The following is a 19,913-nucleotide window of genomic DNA, read 5'->3' as shown; positions in this document are numbered from 1 at the left end:
TAATACAAGGAGAAACTTCAAATTAGCTCCTAATTTATTATACAATTCTGAATTTTGCTCCAAGCAATATATTTTATCAAATAAGTACAAAAGGTTTGAAAATTTTATCAATTGGGTCTTTTCATCGATTTCTAATAAACTTTTATATAAAAATTGTCCAAGGAATAATGTTTTATAGTATAAAATATTAAAAAATAAATTGATAAAGAGCTCAATTGAAAAATTTATGAAAAATTTAGGACTAATTAATAAAATTTTATTTTAATACTCGATTAAAATAGCGTTTGGAAATTAGACTCAAATATCGTATGGTAAAAATTTGTATTATATTTATTTAAAATTATTTTTCAATGTATGTTTTTATTTTATTTTTATATGATGTTATTTAAATTATATTTTTTAAAACAATAAAAAAAATTATTTTAAAATAAAAAATATTTTAAAAAATAAACATTCCTACATCGGGACACACCCTACAACTTACAAGTTAATCTAACTTAACTGTTCAGATGTCTTGTTTCCAGTTCTAAAAAACTTAAGTTAAAAAAGATTGAAGCTTTGGCTTCTTAACAGCCGAGAATTCATGGCCACACCATTGGCTTTCAGATCAATGAGAAGGGGTTTTGCATCTTCTGCTCTTAAATGGGAATGTGGAGTCTCAGTGGTTCAAGGAACTTCTAGATGAATTGGCCTTGAATTTGTAAGCTTTTCTTGTTTTCACTTCAGTTGTTTTTTTGTTTTATACAAAGTTCTTGTCTTTTAGTTAATTTCTTGCATTTGCCGAAAATGGTTGGTGTTGTTTTGTGGAGAAAGATTTGGAGAAGAATGTGTAAGCTAGATGATTGGCATTTGGCTCTTGATGATTGAACTTAGATTACTTGATTAGCATAATTAAAGAAACTGTATGATTAATTAAGTATGTTGATTGAGACCTATCACATTGGTGGCTAATGTTTTTCTTCCCTTGTCTTGTCATGGTCTTGATGAATTACTAGAGAGCTGCTTGGTTCTTTTCTTTTATTTTCCATTTTGCATTGAAAGGGTGTTCATTTCCTTGATAATCATCGAAAGGGCTTTCCTTTTTTTTGGTTTTTGTTTTCGAAAGATGGATTTTATGGACTAATTCATCCTTGGAGTCATTTAAGGATGCCAAACATTTTCATATGTCAGTTTTCATTGCTTTCTCAGCTGTAGTTAGTTGCATTGTTGTGCTAAAATTCTTAGGAACAATCTGATTAGATTATGGTGCTGTTGTGCCAGATTGCTTGTTGGCATCCCATTGGATATGAATTTTAGACTCCGTTTAAGAATATAATTGTCCTCAATTTTCTTCCAAGGTAGAAGGACTTTGTAATAAGTTGATTTAGTATCGGTCTTGATGCCAACTGACTTTTGGGGAAAATAAATGACAAAAACCTATTATTCTTCTGCTTGGGTTAATTGATGTCGTCATTAGATTGTAATTTATCAGTGCGAGGAATCAGTTGAGTCTGTGAGCAAAAATTGACTTGTGTACTGCCTGATGCAGGTTAAACAACTTCTGGAAAAGAATGACAAAGGGCATGTTATTGCTGCTTGCTGAAATCCTAGTGGGGCAACGGGAATTACTGATTTGAAAAATAAGTTTGCTGAGCGCCTTAAGCTTTCTTTTTTGGTGTGGCTGTTTGTGGGTTAAGATCAACAATTTATGAATGCTGGAATATCAAGCGTATTGAATACCAAAATTAGTCATGATTTCATTTCTTTCAATATCCTGAAAAATTGTAGAGGATGTCTCCCTAGGAAGGGACATTGTGAGCATGAAGCAAAATGCAGGAAGAATACCTTTTACCTTTTCCTTAATAAGAGGAAAGAAGCCTTCATTTTAAATCGATCCATGGATAAATGGAAAGCTATAGCACAAAAAGAAAAGAAAAATCACAAGCATTTCCTATGCTGTTTATAACTAGTAATAGTAGTTATTAGTATCGAAGAAATAATTATTGCAGACACAGAAATTTCTTAGTAGTGTTAGCCCTGAAGAGATGTGTTCAAATATAATGTTAGTAATACTAGGCAAAGATAAAGTTGTTGCAATAGGGGTTTCGTTATTGCCCCTTTTGTTTCTTCTTGGAGGTAATGATTCACAACATAGCATAATATCACTGTTTGCCATTTGCAGCACATGTGGCCTCTTCTGATGGCTGGAGGAGACTTGAAAGGGATGTTGCGTGGTTGCCAATTTAAGTGCCAGGGTTGGCTCAAATGAAGATAATCATCTAGGGGGCTGGCATTCATATCGATCTTCAAAGTCTGCTTTAAATCAGCATATGATTTCCTCTCCAAAGTTCCCTTGGCATGATTTTCTTGATTCATGGCTTCATTTTTGCTAGTATGGCTATTGGGTATGACAAGAAGAATCATGATCACTTTAGTGACTGACATCTATGTTGGCTTATGTTTATTTTCACCTCGGCAAGGAATATTCGATATGTCAACTCTCAACACTCTTTTGAGCGCAACTTGGCAAGGAATCTGCCATGGGTACCATTGCCTAAAATGTGAGACTACTCATGCATATGGGGTACCTCATTTTCTTTGTTTTGACCATCCAATGCACATGCTACAGATTGGCGATGCAAAGCACAAGCTCGGTGTCCTGAAGTTTTCTGGCCAAGTCCTTGTGAGGCAGGAAATATCAGTGAAGAAATAATTACTTTGTGAGACAAATTTCTGTGGTCTTTGAATAAGATTCTAAAAGATTCCCTGCATGGCATTTACTTCTGTGAAGGCTTTCTGGATGTCATTTGCTTCATTTTCAAAAATTGTGAAACCTTACTGGATGACACCTTCCTCATCTTGTCCATCCACTTCCTTCGAGTAAACATTTTCCACCTTAAAACTTTCACACGCACACGCACACGCACACACGCAATCAGTACACTTTCCCATCTCCACTTTCCATTGACTAATATGATTCAAGTTTCTGATCTTCTAGCTCACTCACTTAAATCATGTCTTAGAATGATTTTGATTGGTAGTCCCTTAAGAATATGCAAATACACATGAAGAGGATGACTATGACTGTGGCGTGGAAACGTGGTATCTTGGTGTGTGTTTACACATAACTCTGTTTGGGGCGGTAATCAATCGCTGTTAGCTTTTGTTATTGTTTTATACCAAACTAAAATGACGCACCTTAAAGCCCTCATGATTTGACTTCTCTTGTGATAGTATTTGTTTTGTTTGCTGATTGCAGCGACAAAAACCGTGTCGGTAGAGTTTGCATGAAAGAAGGATCCGATAATAGGCATCCTTCTGCACCCTGGCACAGTGGACACAGACCTCTCTAAGCCATTTCGTAGAAATGTTCCTGAAGGCAAGCTTTTCACCAAAGAGTTTGCATTGCAGAAACTCTTAAGCTTCATTAATAATGCAAAAAGGCAAGATAATGGCAAACTGTTTGCCTGTGATGGCCAGGAAATACCGTGGTAGTCGCTTAGTGTAGTGGATTGATTATAAATTGATGACTGAGTGATGCAGTAGGGTGATCCATTTTATTTTCTTTTTTTGTTCTCCCTGAAGCAAATTTGTAAATCCTAATCAAGAACAATATGCTACCCCAAGGAGCAAGGTAGAATCTAAGATTAATTTTTTGGTTTCTTATTTGTAACTTAATTTTTCACTTGTGAAATGCTAATCATTCGAGGCTTCATTTGGTTTCGAAGCAATCAAATTGTTGGCAGGACTGCACATGCCAGCATTCTTGGTGATAATTTGATGCTCCCATAAGGCCATGCTTATTATACACATGATGTTTGCATAAAGCTCCTTTTGTTATGGGTGTCTATGTCAGTGATAAATGGACAATTTTGGTAGTCAATGGACTTGCTCTTTAGGGCCTAGGGCCTGATAGCTGGATATGAAGAGAGCAGAACATTGTGCTTGCAAGAAAACGTGAACAAATGAAGCATAGCAGGCGGCGCAACTCACCTTGTTTTCTTCACTACCCTGCATATATTTAGTTCGGTTTTTCTATATTTGAACAACACTGCAATGCATGTCTTGCCATACGTCAAAATTCGAAGTTTAGCACATGACAAGATGATAATAGGAGGAAGAAATGAAAAACATGAAAACTGGATTTAGAAAGCCAATATAGTATCAAATCACATGATTATTAAGGTACAAAGTAGGGTCTAGCAAAAGACCACATACATTGCCTTCAACTGTTTTATTCAACCAGTAGTAAATTCCCATCATCTCTTAAGAAACTCTTCAACGACTGCTCAACTTCATTGTAAGAAATCTAGTGAATCCTGCAAAACCAAATTCAAAGCATGAGCAATTCATTAGGTGCTCCTGCTTTTAGTGCTTAAGCTGTGAGGAGAATGATCAACGGAACCTATAATGTAACAAGATTATACTTACGCATCACAGTTGACGCTTGTAGAGACGGGGAATCCAACTTTAATGTTGCAAGCTCCAGGAATCTTGCTCAAGAACTGGTCTTTCACCCCCAAAGAGCCTCCGGCAGCCTTCAAACACTTGCAAATAGCCTTCTTATCATCAACTGTTTTAAGTCTTGGCAAGCTCTTGCAGCCCAGTGCAGCAAGCAGGAGTTGGCTTAGGAGATTTTCCAGTGGCAAACCCTACACAGGCAGCTGCCTTTTCATCAACAGGGCTGCATGGAACAGCTGCCTCGTTCATGTTGGCAAGGAAAAAGAGGAAGGAGAGGAGGAAGATCACATAAAAGAAAGTGTTCTTCATGGATTTCTAGTGTTCAAAGTAACTCCCAATAAACTCTTGGATGTTACAAATGCAGCTACTAGTATTGGTTGATGGACAATGTTCTTCATGGGTATTCATAGGGAAAAATATTGTCTTTGGGAACTGGGATTTTGTCAAAGTTTGAGCTTTCCAATGAATTCTGATTATGTTGCGGGTTAAAATTCATTGGGATTGATGATCCTGGCAGGACTTTCATGGCAGGGATGTATATCTATCTTCATATTGGTTTCACCCATGCAAGCACCTTAATAGTACACTTCACATAATTTTCATCAAACAAACAACTATATGTTCTAGACCAGGTTAGTCACATGTGTAATAATTTTCCAAAATGTTCGTCAAAAACTCTTCATATGTAAATTCCAGTAATTAATTAATTAAATTATATGTATACATATCCCTAAAACTTTATCTGCTAAAGCTTCACTCTTGATGCTTGCTTACTATATACCCAGGACCACAATCTTAAAAAGATGACAGAGGATATATATATATATATATATATAGTAAAAAAATCCAAAATTATTAATCTGCTAAAACAATTATATTTTTTTAAAAATTTATTTTTAATATCATTACATAAAAATAATCCAAAATCATTAAAAAAAATAATTTAAAGAAAAAAAACTAAAAATATTTAACACAAAAACAAACATTTACTAGTTAATTCATGTTGAGAAGTTTATCTTCCAAGTTAAATTCAAATTTCAAATAGAGCTATAGCATTGAATATGCCATCCCTTTTGCAAATAAGCACGGCGGATACATAACTCTGTAGGAAGGCCATTTCAGAGAACTCAATACAGAAGCTCTTAATCATCATTAATAATGCAAAGAGCAGAGACAACGGCAATTTTTTGTTCTTTTTGCCTAAGAGGGCTAGGAATTTCTTTACTGGCATGGAACATTTAGTACATACGGGTTCAAATGAACAAGGTGGAGTAGCAAAAGAAGTTTGAACATGTTAGACGGGCTTTCAGATATAATTTTTTATCCGATTATTAAATCAAGTTGTTTTTCTGGGATGTTATACATGCTCTGTTTTCTACAGTGCTGACCATCTAATACTAGTTTAGGTTAGGAACATTTTCAAATTCAGGCTACAAGATGTTAACTCTTGTTCTGTATTGCAAATGCAGCTAGTAGCTTTGGTTGATAGAGAATATCTGTCCGGGTGATGGTTTTTATGGGGAAAGATTTAGTCTATACTCTTTAATTAAAAACAGGGTTTTGCCTCCGCTGTTGTCCTGAAAAGGATAGTGAAAGTGCCAAAACAATTTCATAAAAGCATTTAGCCGCTAAATGTTCGGGATAATAAGAGATTCAAACTGCAAAGAAGTGATGAAATAGTAAACTGATCCATTAAAATCAACACCAAATTACATGATTGTTCAGACCAAAAGAGTGTCTGACAAGGACCTCATATGGCGTTGCCTAAACTGTCTTATTTAGCATGATGTAATTTAAGACAATTCCTCAACCAGAAACAGCCTCATGGTCATTTAGTGGATCCTGCAACCTCGTTTCCTTGAAGCTTTGAGGCAAGATCAATGGACATCAACACCTTATAATGTAACAACAGTATACTTACGCATCACAGTTGACGCTTGTAGACAGGGAATCCAACTTTGATGTTGCAAGCTCTAGGAATCTTGCTCAAGAACTGGTCTTTCACACCCAAAGAGCCTCCGGAAGCTTTCAAGCATTTGCAAATATAGCCTTCTTATCATCAAATGTTTTAAAGTAGGAAAAGCATGGAGAAGAAGATGTTCTTCATGGCTATGTCTTTGACTCCTGTCAAACCTTGCTATATTGAGGCAATGTAGGTTGGTGAAGAGTGCTTGGGGAGGTCATAGGTTTATATAGAGAAGGACTGAAGGCATTCGGGACTTTGTCATCAATTGATTTTTGGGTTCCCAATGAAGAAATGATAGGCAACTGCCTTTAAAAAAATTAAAATGAAATTATTTTAGATTAACTCAGTCAAGTAGGTTGAGTTACTTAACCCCCAACTGGAACTTTAACTTAAATATTAAAAAACACTTATTAATGGCAAAAAATACCATATTAAAAAAAATAAGAAAACTCCAAAGTGGGTGTCAGGTTCCAAAACCAAGAGAAACTATTCCTGTTGGGAGTTTGATGCAGCAATTTCTGAAATTCCTCAGAACCTGTTGAATCCTGCAGACCTCAGAACCTGTTGTCCACTCTTCTATCTTGAAATCCAAGCTTCCAAGAGAAACAGTCCGCTTACCTAAAAAACTAAACTTGAGGAGGATATTTGTAGCATAACATTCCTTTTGAATCTGAGCCATTATCGAATGTTTTGTATGATATTGACATTATTTACATATATAGAGTTTATTAAATCTGATTTCTCTATATAATTTAATTAGTTGTAATTAGAATATTGCTTTGTGTTATCCTAAGAGCGTGTTTGGCAGTGTAGTTGCGGGTGCTTTTCAAATAACTTTTCGTGCCAAAATGCATGCCAACGATGTTTTTTTATTTTTTAAAAATTATTTTTGACATCAGCACATCAAAACGATCCAAAACGTACAAACCATATTAAATTTTAGCAAAAAAAAAAAATAAAAAATTTTCAAATTTTTTGGGAACGCGGCCGCAGCCGCGTTCCCAAACGGTGTCTAAGTGTGGGATCATTTTTTTTAATATAAAAAAAATTATCCAAGTGTTTTTAATATATTTTCTAATAATTTTTTTTAATCATAAACTGAAAATGTGATGACTATTGGATATTTTTTCTAAAAAAATATTGATACGATGACATATTGAATTTTTTTTTCAAATAATAAGATTGTAATATATTGAATTGATCTAAGTTAACTTGTCAAATATACGATTCAAGTTATGAGACCATGATAATCTTATAGTAAACAAATCAATATAAATTATAAAGGTCAATTTTTAATCAACTTAATGTTGAAAGATAAAATTAAAAAGAAAATAAAGATATTAAATTAAAAGAAACAAAAAAAAAAAACCATACCCAAGTCAACAAATATTAACCTACTAAACTCGTAACTTATGTCACAATATCGAAATAACTCTATAGAAAACAAATAAAAAAAATAAAAAATTCAATTTCCAATCAATTTAATATTGAAAAATAAAATTAAAAAAAAAATTTACAAAACTTCATTTCCAACAAATACAATCAAGTCAATCAAGTTTTTTTTTTAACTCGAATTAATATAGATCTCAAGTAGATTTTATCCCAAGTACTCAACTGAGTCATGCTATTCTAAGTTTTAAAATAATGACTCAAATTAGTCTGATTAGGTTGCACATAAAGAAACTTCATTTCCTTGAATAACTTCATTGCTTCCTAGCTGGTGATTTCCAGCTTTTTTCTACACATTTATCATATACACACAACTTGTTTATTTATAATTGTGATCTATCGTTAACCTCAATATTTTATCAACATCTTGCAATCAGAAGGAAAACTCATAAAATAAAAGAAGGAAATCAATTAATTATTTTCTTGAAAGCAAGAAATTTACAAGAAATTAGGACCACCTAAAACTAAAATGAAGATGGACAATCAGCTCCTATTGCTAACATTACAAGAAGGAAAGTTGTTAATTAGCAAGTAAATTGAGGATAATTAGGCCATATTTTTTTTAAAAAACAAGGTAAACAACAACAGACTCTACTTGGATATAAACATCATATTTCTGCTACTAACTATCCAAGAAATTGCTCCCCCAGAAACTCTTGATCGATCTCCTCTACGATATTCAAAGGTTTTGCTTGGATCTCACAGTCATTGGCAATGGTTTGAACAAAATCTCTTGGAACCAAGCACTTTTGCTCCGAGTACAACTTCTCTTGAATTGTTGGAGACGTTACAAGAGTTTGAAGTTCTTGAGTATGCATTGCCTCTCTGTTTTCCTGTAACATTTGTTGAATGAACACATAGGTTATGAAAAGACAGAACATTTTAGCCACCAAAAATTTATGAGGAACACGAAAGTTTTAATTACCTGAGCAGTCCCCGTGAGTTCAAGAATTCCAATTTGAGCCTGCAAGAACTTGACATACTTGGAAGCAGCTTGGAACATTGAAGCAGTATTCATCTTATTTCCACCAGGAATCAGCTTTCCAAGCTGCTGTGTCTTCTCAGTAATCTTCCTTCTCCTCTCACGCGCAGCGATGCTCTGCGCAGACAAGCTGACTCCTGTGCTTGGTTTCTTTGAATCCATCAGACTCTCAGTCCTCCCAACATTGAAGGTTGTTGGAACCTGAAACTTAGGATCTGGAACTGGGATTTCTGGCAAGAATTCTGGGGGTCCTGGATTGGGATTCGGCACATATCCTTCAAAGAAACTTGTTGCAAATTTTGTGTTGAAATGGTCTGTGTAGAGTTTTTGGCGTTTCGGGCATGCGTAGGACTCGAAATCTTCAAGAGGAGAGATTTCGGGGGAGAGAGAGCTTGTGTTATCTGAAGGAGAAGAGAAGAATGGGAGGAGATTGGTGTAGCTATCTGAGTAAAATAGCTGATCCTCAACCTCATACAAAGGGTTGATGAAAGAATCTGACAACATCAGGTTGTCATTACAACCAAAGAGCTCATGATTTCCTATCTCTACGCTGCCTTGTGGATAGGCGGTTAACTCTGGAAGGCTGTGATGCTGAAGTGATGATCCCAGGTTTGAACAGAAGCTCAGAGCCATGGAGGATAGAATCTAGAAAAGAAAAAAGATCAGAAACTTCCATCAAAATTTGTTCATTATATGTACTAATTGTCATTAACTTCATCAATCAACACAAACATTAAGTTCAAGTACTGCTAGCTAGTGCAAGCAATAAAACAACAATCCAACAAATAGCTCGGAGATGAAGACAAATAGGCAAATGAGCCTATAGCTCGACTAGGACATCGATCTATGCCCCCCTCTGCTTCGGAGGTCTCGAGTTCATGTCCCATTTTGAGCAAGAAAACAGAAGAACAGAAGCTGAAGAGTTAGGCAAGAAGCAAGAAGCAAGAAGGACAACTAAAAGGACCAAAGTGAATATTATACAATCATGAGACAAGACAAATGCAAGATACTATGAAAAGAAATCCGTAAGACATAGAGAGATAAAGAAAGAGAGATACCATAGATATTGTCCCTTTGAATTCAAGAAGACCTGAAGTCACTCACTAACCAACCTTATCAAACTAAGCACACTTAACACAGACTAACAGCTTGAAAGAGAAAAAGACTTCGCTAAATATTATGGTTATGTGACAGAGAGGGGGAGAGGTGGGGAAGTGGGGAGTTAGAGTTTTTGTAGGAGATTAATGAGGGGATTATGGGCTTAAAGATAGAGTAACCAACTCCTAATAATTGGGGAGCCTTAATTTGGAAAATACATTAGATTTGTCCTTGTATTCTTGTCTCTTTGTCAATATCATCCTTGCGCTAAATTATTTCTTAATATCATCCCTATACACCATTCTCCATCAGTAACACCAAACCACGTCGATTCTTCGCAATTGGGTTAGCCTTTACCTAATGAACAACGAGTAGAGTATAAATATCAAGAAATACAACCCGTAATTATTAACACTAAAAGATGTCGATTTGTGACTGGGTCGACCATTGACAAGAACTTACAAGAACTTATTAGGAAATGTGGACTGAATTTCCAACAGGGTCATGATCAGAGACTATATTATTGACAGAGGATGGTGGCTAGGGGTTAAATTAAGAAATAATTTGGTACAAGGACAATATTAAAATATTAAGAAGAATATAGGGACGAATCTCACGTATTACCCGCTCTAAACTATACTTCAGGTGGTTTTTTCTTGTTTATTTGGCAGCTAGGATTTCCCATTAATTCTCTATAAACCGTTACGTTGCATGGCGGCTACTATATATGTATATTACTGCTTCATAATTAATTAACCTTGCAGTTACTCTTGCTTTTATTTTGCTTTGTTTTAACAGATTATTTTCCATTTTTTATTGCTAAGAATGATTAATGTTAATATTAGGTGTTTTTCTCTTGATTTTGATGAAAAAATTGTCAAGTTATTTTTAATTATTTGTTTTCGTGTCGCCATAATAATTTTTTAATTGTTGAATGAGTTTTTTTTTTTAGTAGTGGTTGATAATTTTTTTTTCTTTTTTATTAGCGAACATTTTTCATGTTAAACCTAAATTGGATAATATGAATAAATATTAATTTAAATATAATTAGCAAAATAGTAAACAAAATTGCCAATTGAGGGTATATTAATGTCTTATTGAAGGTGTGAAAGTGGATGTTACTTACCAGGGTTTAGTGTTTATAAATACAGAAACTCGATCCAAGTCCGGTTTCATGTTAGTAAAATTGGATTGGTTTTTATAATACTAGTTTTAATTTTTTAATTTCAGATTTTAGCATTTAGCTAATATTAGTTAAATGGACCTCGCTATGTTGTAAGCCAAATTATTTCTTTTTTCAACATAAAAAAATATTTATACAACATCAATGTTTTAAAAAAAATAAGAAAAATCTAAGATTTAATTAGATAATTGAAAGAGATCACACTTGTTGTTAGAACAACTATATGGAAAGTGAACAAAATAAAATACCATGAAGTGAGCATTTTATGCTTATACTCAATCAATTAATTTAATTTAATTCAAAAATAAAAATCCTTTTAAAAAAGATAAATTCAACAAAAGACCAAAAATAAAAAATCTGAGATAACCCGTGTTATTTTCAAATCGATTAAAAACTTCCAATTAAAACAAGGGGAAAGCAAAAAGATGTTAGGAGAAAAAATCGGATAAAAATGAGCTTAGAAAAAGAAAAAAAAAAACCAAGTAAGCCCGAGTGAACCTCTTAAATTCTAAACTCGGGCTCAACCAAAAAGCTCAATACCTGACTAATTTAATGTTGAATGATAAAATTAATTAATTAAATTAAATTAAAAAAATAAAATTCCTATTAAAAAAGATAAATTTAACAAAGATTGAAAAAAAAAACTGCAATAACCTATGTTATTTTCAAAACGATTGAAAAATCTCATTGAAAGTGGGAAAAAATATTGGAGGATGAAACTGAAAAAAAAAATAAACTTAAAAGGGAGGGGGGGAACTCCAGTGAACATCGTAAACTTGAGTTAATCTTTCAAACCTGCAACCCATTAAATTTTAGACACAAGCTCAATCAAGAAGTTCAACACCAGACCAATTAAATATTAAATGATGAAATCATTAAAAAAAATAATTTTAAAATTTTTCAAGGTAAAAAAATAGCAATAAGAAAAAAGAAGATTATATTTGATAGGACAAAAATTGAAGGATGAAATTGTAAAAAAAAAACTAATTTTAATAATCATCTTAAAAAAACAAATAACAATCAAAAGAATGAAGACTAAATTTGACAGATAAAAAAATCCATGGGAGATGAAATTGAAAAAAAAAATTTAACTTCATAAATTATTCCAAATAAAACAAATAGTAATCAAAAGAACAAGGATCAAATTTTAAGAAAATTAAAATTAAAGGGTTGCTTTGAAAAATTAAAAGGCCAACATAAAATTCAATGAGAAAGGAAAAAGGGAAAAAAAAAGCCACACTCGCCAAACTGGAGACAATTATATCATACTCACCACCTAGGTGTGGAGGGGTTGCCAAGACGCTTCGGTCACTGCCCCCAAAGCTGGATTTCAACTATCGAACGATGCTACACACACCGTCCAAAGCCTGCAACCATTGTTCACGCACCTCCAGTTTTTTTCTAACCTACCTATTTATCAATTGACCCTATCACCTGTAATGAAACTTGAGAATCACAAAATAACCAAATTTAAAAGAATAAAGCACCCCTAAAACAAATAACAAGTTCTTTTTAAATTCAAAAGGCAATGAAGTAATTTAATTGTGTTTAAATTTCATAAACGGCCAAAAATCCCATGACAAAGGTTAAAATAATATTTTATTGCTTTTTTTTAAGAAAGGTTTATAGAGCCCTAGAACCAAGTTTAGAAAATTTTAATTTCAAGGGTGATTAAGTAATTTTACTATGCTGAATAAATGTTAAAAACCGTTTTGCCCTCCATTCAATTTGTAAATGACGTTTTGACCATTAGAAAAGGACCATTCTACTCCATGCAAGGCTTGATGGCCCTAGAGTGAAGAACAAAATCACCACTTCACTATTTGTTTTAACATGGAGTTCATTAACCTTGCGGTGTTCAAACATGCCTGCAATGAGAGAGGGATAAAGGGAAAAAAAAATAAAACTCATCAAATCAAAGACAATTATATCATGCTTGCCACCTAGGCATGGAGGGGTCGGCGATATGCTTTGGATTGCCCTTGAAGCTAGATTTCGACCACCAAACAACATCGCACACACCATCTAAAGCTTGCAACTACTGTTAACGCACCTCCAGTTTTTTTTAACTTTCTTATTTAGAAATTGACCATATCACCCCTAATAAAACTTGAGAATTACAAATTAACCAAATTTAAAAGACTAAAGTATCCCAAAAAGCTCATGACCAAGGTTAAACGAGTAATTTACTACTTTTTTTTTAAAGAAAAGGTTTATAAAACCCTATAACCAAGTTTAGAAATTTTTAATTCTAAGAGTGATTAAGTAATTTTACTATGCAGAATAAATGTTAAAAACCTACTTGCCCTTCATTCTAGGGGTGAGTAAAAAAAAACGATAAACCGATTAAACTGAAAAAATCAGAAAAAAAATAACCAAAAAAACCGAACCGAAAAAAACCCGAATTAACCGATTAAAAAATCACAAAAAATTTTTGGTTTGGTTCAGTTTCGGTTTTCAAAATCTGAAACCAATTGAATCGAACCGAACTGGTTCAACCAAGCCACCACTAAAAAAAAGCAAATATAAATAGAAAGTTTTCTACCCTAAACCTACATTCAACCCCCCCTCTTTGTGTCCCCCTCCTCCCTTTGCTTTCTGCATCTCCCCCTCATCTCTATTCTCTGATTTTTCTTCATACTTAGCTCCACGATTGGTACTTGTTAGTTGTTAAGCTCCTGCTCCATGCTTCTTTGCTTAAGCTCCATGCTCCTTCAGCCGCCCCCTCTCCCTATTCTCTATCTCTCATCTCTCAAATGACTTGAGTCAGATCTGTCTTCTTCTCTTCCATGCTCTCTATCTCTGTCTCTCATATCTGCATATTCTTGGCTTAGATGCTATGGCTTTGTGGTGCTTGATAGTTTTAATAGGTTCATCTCTCAGATCATGCTTTTGCTTAATTCTTTCCCTGTAGCGATGTTTGGTAATTTCTTTTGAAAATGCTTCTGATTGAATCTAGTAATTATAGACTCGATCTGATCTTTGGTGACTTCAATAGGATGAGATTTAGGTGCATGAATGATGTTGGGAATTGCTTTCTATTTGTTTGCAACTGGTAGACCTTATAACATTCCCTGGAGAAGGAGTGGATTGAATATGAAATTAGCTCGAGCATCATAATTTTGGTTTGAACCGGTTTGGAAGGGAAAAAAACTGAACCGAACGGAACCAAACCAAAATTAATCGGTTTGAACTGGTTTTCGATTCGGTTCGGTTCAAAAACTAAAAAAAAATATCAGTTTGGTTGTTTATTTTGGTCTAAAACCGGACCGAATTGAAAATGCTCAGGCCTACTTCATTCAATTTCTAAATGACTTTTTGACATTAGAAAAGGACCATTCTACCTCATGCAAGGCTTAATGATCATGGAAAGAAGAAAAAAAAATCATCACCTCACTATTTTTTCTAATATGGAGTTTATTAACCTTGTGGTGTTCAAACATGCCTGCAATGAGAAAGGGAAAAAGAAAAAAAAAACCACACTCGCCAGACCGGATACAATTATATCATGCTCGCCACTTAGGCATGGAGGGGCCGTCGAGACGCTTTGGTCATTGCCCCCAAAGTTAGATTTTGACCACCAAACGACATCGCGCATACCGTCCAAAACATGCAACCACTGTTCACGCACCTCCAGTTTTTTTAAAACTCTTTTATTTAGCACTTGACCCTATCACCTCTAATGAAACTTAAAAATTACAAAATAACCAAATTTAAAAGATTAAAGTACCCCAAGAAGCCCATGACCAAGGTTTAAATAGTATTTTACTACTTTTTTTTTTTAAAAAAAAGTTTATAAAGCCCTAGAACCAAGTTTAGAAAATTTTAATTTTAACGGTGATTAAATAATTTTACTATGCTGAATAAATGTTAAAAACCTTCTTACCTCGCATTCAATTTGTAAATGACTTTTTGACCATCAGAAAAAGACCATTCTACTCCATGCAAGGCTTGATGATCCTGAAGTGAAGAACAAAATCACCACTTCACTATTTGTTTTAACATGGAATTCATTAACCTTGTGGTGTTCAAATATGCCTGTATTGAGAGAGGGAAAAAGAAAAAGAAAGTCACACTCGTCAAACCGGAGACAATTATATCATGCTCGCCCCTAGGCATGGAGGGGCCGTCAAGATGCTTCGGCCACTGACCCCGAAGCTAGATTTTGACCACCGAACAACACTATACACACCGTCCAAAGCATACAGCCACTGTTCATGCACCTCTAGTTTTTTTTTAACTTTCTTATTTAGCAATTAACCCTATCACCCCTAATGAAACTTGAGAATTACAAAATAACCAAATTTAAAAGACTAAAGTACCTTAAGAACTCCATTACCAAGTTTAAAATAGTATTTTACTACTTTTTTAAAAAAGAAAAGGTTTATAAAGCCCTAAAACCAAGTTTAGAAAATTTTAATTTTAAGGGTGATTATATAATTTTACTATACTGAATAATGTTAAAAACTTTCCTGCCCTCTATTAAATTTGTAAATGACTTTTTAACCAATAAAAAAAGACCATTTTACTCCATACAAGGCTTGATGATCCTTGAGTGAAGAGCAAAATCACCACTTCAATATTTGTTTTAACATGGAGTTCATTAACCTTGTGGTGTTCAAATATGCCTGCAATAAGAGAGGGAAAAGGAAAAAAAAAGCCACACTCACCAAACTAGAGACAATTATAGCATGCTCGCCACCTATACATGGAGGGGCCATCAAGATGCTTTCGGTCACTGTCCTGAAGCTAAATTTTGACCACCAAACGACACCGTACACATTGTCCAAAGCATATGGCCATTGTTCACGCATCTCTAGTTTTTTTTTTTTAACTTTCTTATTTAGCAATTGACCCTATCACCCTTAATGAAACTTGAGAATTACAAAATAACCAAATTTAAAAGATTCAAGTATCTCAATAAACCCATTACCAAGGTTAAAATAGTATTTTACTACTTTTTTTTTTAAAAAAAAGCCCATTACCGAGGTTAAAATAGTATTTTACTACTTTTTTTTATTTTAAAAAAAGGTTTATAAAGCCCTAGAACCAAGTTTAGAAAATTTTAATTTTAAAAGTGATTAAATAATTTTACTATGCTTAATAATGTTAAAAACCTTCTTGCCTCTATTCAATTTGTAAATGACTTTTTAACCAATAGAAAAAGACCAGACCATTCTATTCCATGCAAGGCTTGATGATCCTGGAGTAAAGAACAAAATCACCACTTCACTATTTGTTTTAACATTGGAGTTCATTAATCTTGTGATGTTCAAACATGCCTTCGTTCTATGAAACAATATTAAAGAAATGAAGTCATTCGTATAAATGCTTATGCTGTTCAGTTTCTGGCCAGGTACCATCAAGAAAAATGGGAGAAATTGTATAAAAAAGGAGAGAAAATAACACAATGTGTAGAAAACACAACATCAAATGTCATCCTGCCTATCTAACAGTTTCCATAAACTTGTCTTGTAAACCAGGTTACTGCAAAATTGCTTCCATCTGGGAAGAAATCAAAACTTGGCACCTGAGACACCTATAGACACAATTAAGATCAACCACTAGAATTGATTTTGTTTTTTCACAAATGACAGATGAAAAAAATAATAATTAAGGACTTGTGAATTGAAATTTGATGCACCTTACAATAGGAATTTATGGCTCATCAATCAATGAACGAAGCTGCTCTCGGAATGTAGAAATTTTATCTGCCTCAACAGCCATTACTAATCCCATTGGCCGGTAGTTTTTTAGCTGTAAATTATCAAAACCAATAATTAGCAAACAGTTCTATTATTCAAGCCATCAATGATAAAAGTAAATGTCCACGGGAAGCAATAATGTAGTGCCGAAAGACTTGGTCACCAAAACAGCACAACAAAAGCCAATTGAGGTTTGACTACAGTAGCTCACTGACATTTAGAGGTTCTTCATCTAGGGAAGTTGAGAAAAAGAATACTGTAGACAGCTATGCTAGGAATTAACAACAAAACAGTAAAAATCACAAATTTTTTACAAATAAGAGTACCACCGGTTCTATCATTAAGTTCAAAATCACTAGCATTTAGTTTGAAGTTGACTCCAAAATGCAATCAGAGATGTAACCTCTTCAAGATAATAGCACAATTACTACTAACCTCACGAGCTGTAACCTGCTCAGCATGAAAAGGAAAGTTGAAGGACCACAAGCTGAGCTGAAATGTAACTGGCAACAATCAATGAAAGACCGAGATGCAAAATACTATCAATAAAAGTCAAAAGAATATGTACCTTGTGAAAAATTTCATCTTCAGGATTCACATATATAATTGCTTCCTCACTATCACTACTTAGCCTGTTTTTCTTGTCTGCATTCTTGTGCTGCAATGTAGCGAGAGAAGAGAGTGTTGATTTGATCATGAAGGAACAAATAACGGAAGTACAAAGAGTAGGAGGAAGAATCCAGTACAGAAATACCTTGTACATTTTGCTAACTAGTACATAGGAATTAAAACAGAAGGAATTCCGGAGCTCCTCTGTTGGCTTCAAATAAAGAAACAAGAAGTTAGCTAGACAGAGTTCTCTCCAACATTTAAAGAAATATATTTATTAAGCTCACCCATCTCATATCTTATCTAACCTCATCTTCTGTAGCCCAAGAGATTTCATCAAACAGAGCATCATAAAGAGGTGGCAAAAGCTGGGGTGGAAGATTAACAACTCGCCGAGAGACCAAAAGACCCACATTAGGTGCTTGTTCTCCCAAAAGAACTCTCAGATCTCCTTTTATGCTTTTCTCCAGGCATAGTTTGAGCAGGTACTCCTTGAGATCTGCAATACATTTATGATCCTGTAAGAGCAAGACATTCCTTAGCCAGCGCAGTTGAAATGTAACAGATTTGAAGGGATGTTAATTGTTGGCTAATAAACAGGCAACAACCACCTAAAACACTATTTACACCAGAGTGGGCAATATTAACAAAATCAGTAAGAGGGTAATTTTCCACACACCTACGCATGCTGGGTTTCAAATTAAGATGATCCGATGTTGTAGCTAAGCATTGGCCATAGTAGGATTCAGGTTTAGGGATCTTTACAAAAAAGAAGAGGCATGATGCCTCATATCTCACTAAATATTGAAAGCAAACTTCCCATGATGATGTACCGCATTTTAATTGACATGGCATTAGCCATTGACATTGTGTGCAGGATAAACAAAAGTGCAAGCTACTTACCTTATATCTCCCCAAGTTAAGGGCAGAAACAACAGAGAAAAGTCCATTATCTTCATCATCCTCAATTTTAACAACCGTCCCTACTGTGGTCTGTTCCAATATCAAGTCTACAAAACCACTCAAATCCCATTCCGTATTATCAAGGTAGGATTGCAGCAAGATCTTCACTCCATGAAAGTCTTCAGGTTTTGGATCAAAGAATGCAAAGTCTGCTTGGACCTCTCCCTTCAAAAGATACACATCGAACCACATTAAGATAATAAAATAAACCAAACTAACACAAAAGAAGGCAGCATCACCAAAATAAATAACAAACCCCAAACTCTTCTTCCTCAGAAGACTCGGACTGCTCAATCTTTTCCTTTGAAGTCTTCTTAACCACTGCACCACCTTGATACAATGTCAAGCTAATTGAATCAGGAACACCTTAAACAGGGTAGTTTAATACATTTCAAATTAAAGTAGAACGATGTTCCAAAGAGATAATACCTTCATTGTGGGTGGGAGACCCAGGGACTTTACTGCCAAGCATTTGATGCTTTGGCATGAATGTAGAATGAAGATGAGCAAGTGAACGCGAAAACGGAGCAAAGGTCAAGGGCCTAGCTATCAATGATCTACGACGCCTTGTTGGCTTTCTTGGCATTGGTACCTAAAACTAAACAAAAAATAATCTGAAAGCCATTAAGATTAAAATTAGATTAGAAATTACCAAAACAACATAAGTAAAACCATTCAACAACAATGAGAAAACAGAGTACTAAGCTAGAGCTATCTGCTATAAGTTCCATGACAACAGAAAAAATAGCAACAACCGAACAAACAATGTTCTTATTTCATGCCAATTGAATTAACAACTCAGACACACAAATAAAGATGAAATCTTTGCAAGTTAAGTCCTAACCCATACTGTCAAATCCTTCTCTAACAAAATAACAAGATTTGCGTAACTAACCTTATCAAAGACAAGTTTGTCAAGAGACAGGACGTTACAATATGCTAAAGCTTCAATCTTTATTGAGTATTATACTTAGGGTTTATGAGAGGTTCTCTTGTCTTCTCTCTCTCTCAAAGTTTCCATCTTTATTTTGTTTACTTTACTGGGCCAGAGACGTTACTTGGGCTCAGCTGCTGACAAGAAAACAATTAGGGGCTAAGACTATATTTTCACCCCTGATCTATCCCTAATCAGTCACTTTAGCCCTTATATATAATTTGGTCAACGAAACACTGTTTTTTCTAATTGCAGTTATCTACTTCGACACACAACTTCCAACCAATTGTTTATCAAGTATCATGGGGAAGAAATCTCTGTATCCAAATGGGGCTACATGAAGTTATAATTTTTCCTTTTACTTTTCATATTATAACTTTTAGCACAAAATCTTACTTGACATAAAAATCGCCACCTCAATTCAGTTAATAGAATAATTGGAGAAAAGCATAAAGTTTTATAGAGCTCAATTGATTGCCACAGAAAAGGGATCGGGTTTTCAGCTGACTAAATTGTTATACAGGGACTAAATCGAGAAATCGAATATAAAACAAGGACAGCATATGAGACTTTGAAAACCCATC

At 34.3% G+C, this 19,913-nt stretch overlaps 2 protein-coding genes and 1 long non-coding RNA gene across 10 annotated transcripts; 1 reads left to right on the top strand and 2 right to left on the bottom strand.

Moving 5' to 3' along the window:
- Positions 1-480: 480 nt before the first annotated feature.
- LOC133701350 (uncharacterized) lies at positions 481-3,755 on the top strand. 3 transcript variants are annotated; one of them, XR_009843555.1, is made up of 3 exons: positions 481-700; positions 1,529-2,699; positions 3,239-3,755. It is a non-coding gene; the product is annotated as an uncharacterized LOC133701350 (long non-coding RNA). The 3 variants fall into 3 exon arrangements; XR_009843552.1 differs by having other exon boundaries at positions 1,529-3,121; XR_009843551.1 differs by having other exon boundaries at positions 1,529-3,755.
- Positions 3,756-8,481: 4,726 nt separating this feature from the next.
- LOC133701343 (transcription factor bHLH52) lies at positions 8,482-9,470 on the bottom strand. The gene is made up of 2 exons (XM_062125233.1): positions 8,781-9,470; positions 8,482-8,688 (listed from the first exon to the last, which is right to left on the bottom strand). Exons 1-2 carry the CDS (start codon positions 9,468-9,470, stop codon positions 8,482-8,484), a joined length of 897 nt encoding a protein of 298 aa, XP_061981217.1.
- Positions 9,471-16,420: 6,950 nt separating this feature from the next.
- Positions 16,421-19,452, bottom strand: LOC133696722 (protein BCCIP homolog). 6 transcript variants are annotated; one of them, XM_062119014.1, is made up of 10 exons: positions 19,291-19,452; positions 18,825-19,009; positions 18,652-18,725; positions 18,336-18,560; positions 17,741-17,950; positions 17,578-17,643; positions 17,392-17,481; positions 17,259-17,315; positions 16,763-16,875; positions 16,421-16,648 (listed from the first exon to the last, which is right to left on the bottom strand). In XM_062119014.1, exons 2-9 carry the CDS (start codon positions 18,979-18,981, stop codon positions 16,777-16,779), a joined length of 978 nt encoding a protein of 325 aa, XP_061974998.1. In that variant the 5' UTR covers positions 18,982-19,009; positions 19,291-19,452; the 3' UTR covers positions 16,421-16,648; positions 16,763-16,776. The 6 variants fall into 6 exon arrangements, with proteins under 6 accessions (XP_061974998.1, XP_061975004.1, XP_061975012.1 ...); XM_062119020.1 differs by having other exon boundaries at positions 16,768-16,875; XM_062119028.1 differs by having other exon boundaries at positions 16,421-16,657; positions 18,652-18,716.
- Positions 19,453-19,913: the final 461 nt, after the last annotated feature.

Source organism: Populus nigra, chromosome 1 (assembly GCF_951802175.1).
Source record: "Populus nigra chromosome 1, ddPopNigr1.1, whole genome shotgun sequence".
Classification (NCBI taxonomy): domain Eukaryota; kingdom Viridiplantae; phylum Streptophyta; class Magnoliopsida; order Malpighiales; family Salicaceae; genus Populus; species Populus nigra.
Note: the sequence above shows the minus strand (reverse complement) of the source record. Positions and strands in the feature narration are given on the sequence as shown.

What these genes read in the sequence shown, in the direction of transcription:
- LOC133701343 (XM_062125233.1), bottom strand. Translation starts at nt 9,470, where the DNA reads ATGGCTCTGAGCTTCTGTTCAAACCTGGGATCATCACTTCAGCATCAC. An exon ending in AACTCACGGGGACTGCTCAG is followed by an intron (nt 8,689 to 8,780) that starts GTAATTAAAACT and finishes CAAATGTTACAG; the next exon opens with GAAAACAGAGAGGCAATGCA.
- LOC133696722 (XM_062119014.1), bottom strand. Translation starts at nt 18,981, where the DNA reads ATGCCAAGAAAGCCAACAAGGCGTCGTAGATCATTGATAGCTAGGCCC. An exon ending in TAGTTAGCAAAATGTACAAG is followed by an intron (nt 17,482 to 17,577) that starts GTATTTCTGTAC and finishes GCTACATTGCAG; the next exon opens with CACAAGAATGCAGACAAGAA. An exon ending in AGCAGGTTACAGCTCGTGAG is followed by an intron (nt 16,876 to 17,258) that starts GTTAGTAGTAAT and finishes GATAATTTACAG; the next exon opens with CTAAAAAACTACCGGCCAAT.